This window comes from Anolis sagrei, chromosome 12 (assembly GCF_037176765.1).
Source record: "Anolis sagrei isolate rAnoSag1 chromosome 12, rAnoSag1.mat, whole genome shotgun sequence".
Classification (NCBI taxonomy): Eukaryota; Metazoa; Chordata; class Lepidosauria; order Squamata; family Dactyloidae; genus Anolis; species Anolis sagrei.
Genome location: NC_090032.1, coordinates 18,241,318 through 18,248,530, shown reverse-complemented (window position 1 = coordinate 18,248,530; position 7,213 = coordinate 18,241,318). Strand labels below are relative to the sequence as shown.

Below are 7,213 nucleotides of genomic sequence, written 5' to 3'. Positions count from 1 at the left end.
AACTCCCTTCGGTGGAAAAGGCTCACGGCTATGTGCAACTACACAGTATTGGGCCACGGCATTGGAAGTGGCATGAGGGTCCGTTCATTCCCCCTGAAGCCAAAGCAAAGACTGATGACACTGAGATCTGCCAAAAGTGCCAAGGACAAATAGAAATATATGCCATAATAATAAATAAAATGAAATAAAATAAAAATACAGGTTGTTTTTGGGTGCATCTACACTGCAGATGTGCTGTCATGCGCTGGGCCTATGAAAGAGGCAGGACGTGTTTTCTATATGCCCAGCGGGAGGCCGAGGGGGCCTCGGTTGAGAGGCCTTTCGGATTTCTCCACACAAAGTTCTTTTAAAGACTTAGAAAGTTCAACATTTTTTTTTCTTGTTGCTTAAATCTTCAATAAATCAAACAAATACTTCAAGGCTTTGAATCAACTGGTGGCTTGCTTAAATCTTGTCCACAAGGGACAGGCAACTTTCTTCATTTATTTATTTATTTATTGCAGTTACTTCTACCCCGCCCTTCTCACCCCCAAGGGGGGACTCAGGGCGGCCTACAAACAAAGGCACAAATTTGATGCCTGTCAAAATATACAGCATATATAAAACAGTATAAACATTTAGCAGCATTAAAACATATCACTACATAATATAATAAAAACAGTATCATGCACAGTGAGATTCAGAGTTCCGAAATGTCCATTCATTCCAACAATTCCTGCTCATCAATGGGTCCTTATTTTAGCTGCCAGAATGTCCAAAAGCTTGGTCCCAAATCCAGGTCTTCAGCTTTTTTCTGAATGACAGAAGGGAGGTCGCTGATCTGATCTCCCCGGGGAGTGAGTTCCATAGGTGAGGGGCCACCACCGAGAAGGCCCTGCTCCTCGTCCCCGCCACCTCACTTGAGATAGAGGCGGGGTTGAGAGCAGGGCCTCCCCAGATGATCTTAAACTCCAAGGTGGGACGTAGAAGGAGATCCGTTCGGACAAATACACTGGGCCGGAACCGTATAGGGTTTTGTAGGTTAAAACCAGCACTTTGAATGGTGCTCGGAATTGGATCGGCAGCCAGTGGAGCTGACGCAACAGGGGGGTGGTGTGCTCCCTGTACGTCGCTCCGGTGAGCAATCTGGCTGCTTCCCGCTGTACTAGTTGTAATTTCCGAGCAGTCTTCAAAGGCAACCCCACGTAGAGTGCGTTGCAGTAATCCAACCGGGATGTGACAAGAGCGTGGACCACCGTGGCCAGATCTGACTTCCCAAGGTACGGGCGCAGCTGGCGCACAAGTTTTAATTGTGCGAAAGCTCTCCCGGCCACCGCCGAGACCTGGGGTTCCAGGCTCAGCGATGAGTCCAGGATCACTCCCAAGCTGCGAACCTGCGTCTTCAGGGGGAGTGTCACCCCGTCTAACACAGGCTGTAACCCTATGCCCTGTTTGGCCTTACGACTGACCAGTAGGACCTCTGTCTTGTCTGGATTCAGTTTCAATTTGCTAGCTCTCATCCAGTCCGACACAGCAGCTAAACACCGGTTCAAGGTCTGGACAGCCTCCTTGGTGACAGGTGGAAAGGAGTGACAGATTTGGACATCATCTGCGTAGAGATAACATCTCATTCCGAAACTCCGGATGATCTCTCCCAACGGCTTCATGTAGATGTTAAATAACATCGGGGACAGAATTGAACCCTGTGGGACTCCACACAACAACGGTTGTGGGGCCGAACAGGTGTCACCCAATAACACCTTCTGGGTCCGTCCCTCGAGGAAGGATCGGAGCCACTGTAAAGCAGTGCCCCCGAGCCCCATGTCCATGAGGCGCCCCAGAAGGATACCGTGATCGACGGTATCGAAAGCCGCTGAGAGGTCCAGCAGAACTAACAGGGACACACTCCCCCTGTCCAGTTCCCTGCGAAGATCATCTACCAAGGCGACCAAGGCTGTCTCAGTTCCATGTCCCGGCCTGAAGCCAGACTGTGCTGGATCTAGATAATCAGTGTCTACCAGAAACCCCTGGAGTTGTGTTGCCACCACACGTTCTATGTCTTTGCCCAAGTAGGGGAGATTGGAAACTGGCCGATAGAATTGAGTGGGATCCAGTGATGGTTTCTTCAACAGCGGTTTTATAATAGCTTGTTTTAAGCTCGCTGGAAATTTTCCTTCCTGTAAGGAGGCATTAACCATCACCTTCACCCACTCCGCCAAACCCCCTCTGGCTTCCTTGATCAGCCAGGATGGGCAGGGGTCTAGGATGCATGTGGTGGGTCGCACCTCTCCAAGGATCCTGTCCACATCCTCAAGTTGAACCAATTGAAAAGAATCCAATAAAACTGGACAAGCAGATGCTCTCGTTACATTCATAAACTGTTTCTTCCTTCTACAAGGGAAATCCTTCACCCCTCCCTGGACAGTCTGTATTTAGGCTTTGCTGGCGTGGGGCCCCTACACCCGGTTCCAATTTGCTTTATGGCTGCCATGAGAGGTCCTTACCAGGCCAAAGTCTCTGTGTAGATTTCCAAGAGGAAAGAAGTCCTATGTTTCCCAGTGAAGGCTGGCTGTAGAGTTGTGGAACTAAATTCCCCAACAAAGGCTAAGCCCAGTTCTTTTGGTTTTTTTCGGGCTATATGGCCATGTTCTAGAAGCATTTCTCCTGACGTTTCGCCTGCATCTATGGCAAGCTTCCTCACCTCTGAGGAAGCTTGCCATAGATGCAGGCGAAACGTCAGGAGAAATGCTTCTAGAACATGGCCATATAGCCCGAAAAACCCACAAGAACTGAATGATTCCAGCCATGAAAGCCTTCGACAATACAAAGGCTAAGCCGTTGTTCTCTGTAGAGCTGTGGGACTGGATCCCCCCAGCAAAGCTGTAAAAGACGAAGCTTTCTTCGGGTGGAAGTGATTCATGTCCTGTCAGAAAGGCTTCTTTGTGTGAACTGAACTAGAGGTCCCCCTTTTCCCTCCTTAACCCAGAAAAAGGGGCGGAACTAAAGAACATAATGATAATTGATGGGTCCTTGGCCCTATGATTGCAAACCAAGGGAAGCCACCTTATTGCAAAATGCATGGAACTTTGGAATACATGCAAACACTCAATAGAAAGAAAAAGAAGTTGGAGCTCCTTGTACAGCTGTACCAGCACAGCAGAAATAATGCATAATGTTATAATGTAATGCAATATAATACTAATACTACTACTAATAATAAGATATTACAATTATACCAGCCATCCCCTGCCACGCGTTGCTGTGGCCCACATGGGGGTTCTGTGTGGGAAGTTTGGCCCAGTTCTATCGTTGGTGGGGTTCAGAATGCTCTGTGATTGTAGGTGAACTATAAATCCCAGCAACTATAACTCCCAAATGTCAAGGTCTATTTTCCCCAAACTCCCAACAGTGTTCACATCTGGGCATATTGAGTATTTGTGCCAAGTTTAGTCCAGATCTATCATTGTTTGAGTCCACAATGCTTTCTGGAGGTAGGTGAACTACAACTCCCAAACTCAAGGCCAATGCTCACCTAACCCTTTCATTATTTTTTGCTGGTCATGGGCGTTCTGTGTGCCAAGTTTGGGTCATTTCAGTTTTCCCCAAACTCCACCAGTGTTCACATTTAGGCATGTTGAGTATTCGTGTAGAGTTTGGTCCAGATCCATCATTGTTTGAGTCCACAGTCATATTTGGATTTAGGTGAACTACAACTCCAAAATCAAAGGACACTGCCCACCAAACCCTTTGAGTATTTTCTGTTGATCATGGGAGAACGGTGTGCCAATTTCTGTTCAATTCCATCGTTGGTGGGCTTTGATTGTAGGTGAACTGTCTTTTCAGGTCCACGTCGCGGGGACACGGAAGGATGGAGACAGTCCCAATGAAAGATTGAAAAAAACAAGGTTTTTATTTTAGTTTCTTCATGAAGAAAGACGGACAGCCGATAGCATACGCAGATCATAGAATCATAGAATCATAGAATCAAAGAGTTGGAAGAGACCTCATGGGCCATCCAGTCCAACCCCATTCTGCCAAGAAGCAGGAATATTGCATTCAAATCACCCCTGACAGATGGCCATCCAGCCTCTGCTTAAAAGCTTCCAAAGAAGGAGCCTCCACCACACTCCGGGGCAGAGAGTTCCACTGCTGAACGGCTCTCACAGTCAGGAAGTTCTTCCTAATGTTCAGATGGAATCTCCTCTCTTGTAGTTTGAAGCCATTGTTCCGCGTCCTAGTCTCCAAGGAAGCAGAAAACAAGCTTGCTCCCTCCTCCCTGTGGCTTCCTCTCACATATTTAGACATGGCTATCATGTCTCCTCTCAGCCTTCTCTTCTTCAGGCTAAACATGCCCAGTTCCCTAAGCCGCTCCTCATAGGGCTTGTTCTCCAGACCCTTGATCATTTGAGTCGCCCTCCTCTGGACACATTCCAGCTTGTCAATATCTCTCTTGAATTGTGGTGCCCAGAATTGGACACAATATTCCTACATCATCTGTTATAGAACTCCAATATGCTGATGATAACGTAGTCTGTGCGCATTCAGAAGAAGACCCACAAGCCACTCTAAACACCTTTGCAGAAGCATCTGAGAAGCTCGGCCTCTCACTGAACATGCATAGAGATATATAGATTCAAAATTAAAATTGACTATAGGTTTCTGTACATATTTCAGAGTTCAATATTAATGTCAAAAATACGTAGCATGGTTTTACATAGGATTTGCATTACATTAGAAAAGACAAATATGGTTTAAGTACAATAAGCATTAAATATTTAATACCAAGGAGAGAACCAAGTTTAAAAAGGGGCCTCTGTCTTTTTAAATCCTAAGCCCCGCCCCTTGCATGCCTCCCTCCGGCCAATCAACGGCTAGAGCGCAGTTCCGGTTTGGGCCGCACGTGAGCTCAGGAAAGCTGCTTTGAGACTTTGTTTACTCTTTGCACTTCCGGTTTGTACCGGAACTGAGACTAAAGGCGCCTCTAGCCCAGCGAAATCTATCGTCTTGTTCCTCCAAGTGGAAGGAAATGAAGTAAGGAAAGGATTTGGAGGGAAGAGAGCTCTTCTTCCGGGAAATGGAAGCCTCTAGTGAGGCCCCCAAGGCATCTCAGTAAGTAGAAGGAGCTTCCCTCCCCAAAATGTGGCTGCAGAGTAAGCTTGGGGCCAGAAGTCTTTGAGATTGGGAGACATTTGCATCTCCAGCCTCTTAGCCTCATAGGCACCTCATACATACATAATTGTATGTATTGGCTTGAGTTTTGTGTGAATTAGTTAATTAAACCATCAGGAAGCAAAAGGTGCCACTGTCTCAGCCTCTTTTCTTTTAGGTATTCCTGATCACAGCACTCTCTGCTTCAGGCAGAAGAATGCTGCACTCGCAGAGCTCAGGCAGTGTTGTATTTCAGCCTCAATTTATTGATTTATTTGTTTATTTATTTATTTGGGGTTCTTGTACCCCTATTTCTTTCTTCTTAATAGGTTGTTCCAGTAGCTCTTTATCTTTCTCCTCCAACTTGCTCTCCCAATTTTCCTCCACATATTTCCTAATTGCCTCTATGGGGCTTGCTTTGGTTTGATATCATTCTTTATAAAATTCTTCAAATACTTTCCATTTTTCTTTCATAGCTCTACATAATTCACCTGTTTTATCTTTTATCGTATTTATCATTCCTTCCATTTTCTTTTTCTGTGTTGATTTGGCTTGTTGTTGTTGTTCATTCGTTCAGTCGTCTCCGACTCTTCGTGACCTCATGGACCAGCCCACGCCCGAGCTCCCTGTCGGCCGTCACCACCCCCAGCTCCTTCAAGGTCAGTCCAGTCACTTCAAGGATGCCATCCACCCATCTTGCCCTTGGTCGGCCCCTCTTCCTTTTCCCTTCCACTTTCCCCAGCATCATAGTCTTCTCTAGGCTTTGCTGTCTCCTCATGATGTGGCCAAAGGACTTCAGCTTTGTCTCTAGTCTCCTTCCCTCCAGTGAGCAGTTGGGCTTTATTTCCTGGAGGATGGACTGGTTGGATCTTCTCGCAGTCCAAGGCACTCTCAGAACTTTCCTCCAGCACCACAGCTCAAAAGCATCTTTCTTCCTTCGCTCAGCCTTCCCTAAGGTCCAGCTCTCACATCCGTAGGTGACTACAGGCTTTCAGTCAGCTGAGGTTAAACAGCTTGCCATCTGTCCGATAGATGATTTCCACTCCGGTGGGAAGCTTCCCATCAACAAGGTGAAGTATCATAGCGATGAAGATGGAGAATAAATAATATATACAGATAGAGATTATGCATATATAGATTAAAAATTAAAATTGACTTTAGGTTTCTGTATATATTTCAATATTAATGTCAAAAATACATGGTATGGATTTATATAGGATTTGCATTACATTAGAAAAGACAAATATGGTTTAAGTACAATAAACATTAAATATTTAATAGCAAGGAGAGATCTTCTCGCAGTCCAAGGCACTCTCAGAACTTTCCTCCAGCACTTCCGGTTTGTGCAGCAAGTGAGCTCAGGAAAGCTGCTTTGAGACTTTGTTTACACTTTGAACTTCCGGTTTGTACCGGAACTGAGACAAAAGGCGCCCCTAGCCCAGCGAAATCTATCGTCTTGTTCCTCCAAGTGGAAGGAAATGAAGTAAGGAAAGGATTTGGAGGGAAGAGAACTCTTCTTCCGGGAAATGGAAGCCTCTAGTGAGGCCCCCAAGGCATCTCAGTAAGTAGAAGGAGCTTCCCTCCCCAAAATGTGGCTGCAGAGTAAGCTTGGGGACAGAAGTCTTTCAGATTGGGAGACATTTGCATCTCCAGCCTCTTAGAAGCCTCATAGGCACCTCATACATACATAATTGTATGTATTGGCTTGAGTTTTGTGTGAATTAGTTAATTAAACCATCAGGAAGCAAAAGGTGCCACTGTCTCAGCCTCTTTTATTTATTTATTTATTTGATGCACTTATTAACCGCCATTCTCAGCCCATAAGGGCGACTCATGGCGGTGTACAGTACACATAAAGACACTTACAAAAGCCAGTTTCTACAACATATAAACAATACAACAAATTACAAACTAAAAATCCGCTTCGTCTCTTAGTGGAATCATAGCCAGTCTCATATTCCTTGTTCCATTCCAGTTCTCATTACCATATTGTTTGCTTGTTTAGCACTTAATTAAATGCCCTCTCGAATAGCCAGGTCTTAAGGCTTTTTCGAAAGGACATGAGGGAGGGCGCCTGTCTGATGTA

At 45.7% G+C, this 7,213-nt stretch overlaps 1 protein-coding gene across 1 annotated transcript in view; it reads left to right on the top strand.

Moving 5' to 3' along the window:
* The first annotated feature begins 6,550 nt into the window (after nt 1-6,550).
* LOC132764374 (tRNA-dihydrouridine(47) synthase [NAD(P)(+)]-like) overlaps nt 6,551-7,213 on the top strand; it is a 45,374-nt gene continuing 44,711 nt past the window's right edge. Inside the window, exon 1 of the mRNA XM_067472502.1 lies at nt 6,551-6,688. Coding sequence (XP_067328603.1) covers nt 6,654-6,688 — 35 coding nt within the window. The 5' untranslated portion in view covers nt 6,551-6,653. The remainder of the gene's footprint in view (nt 6,689-7,213) is intronic.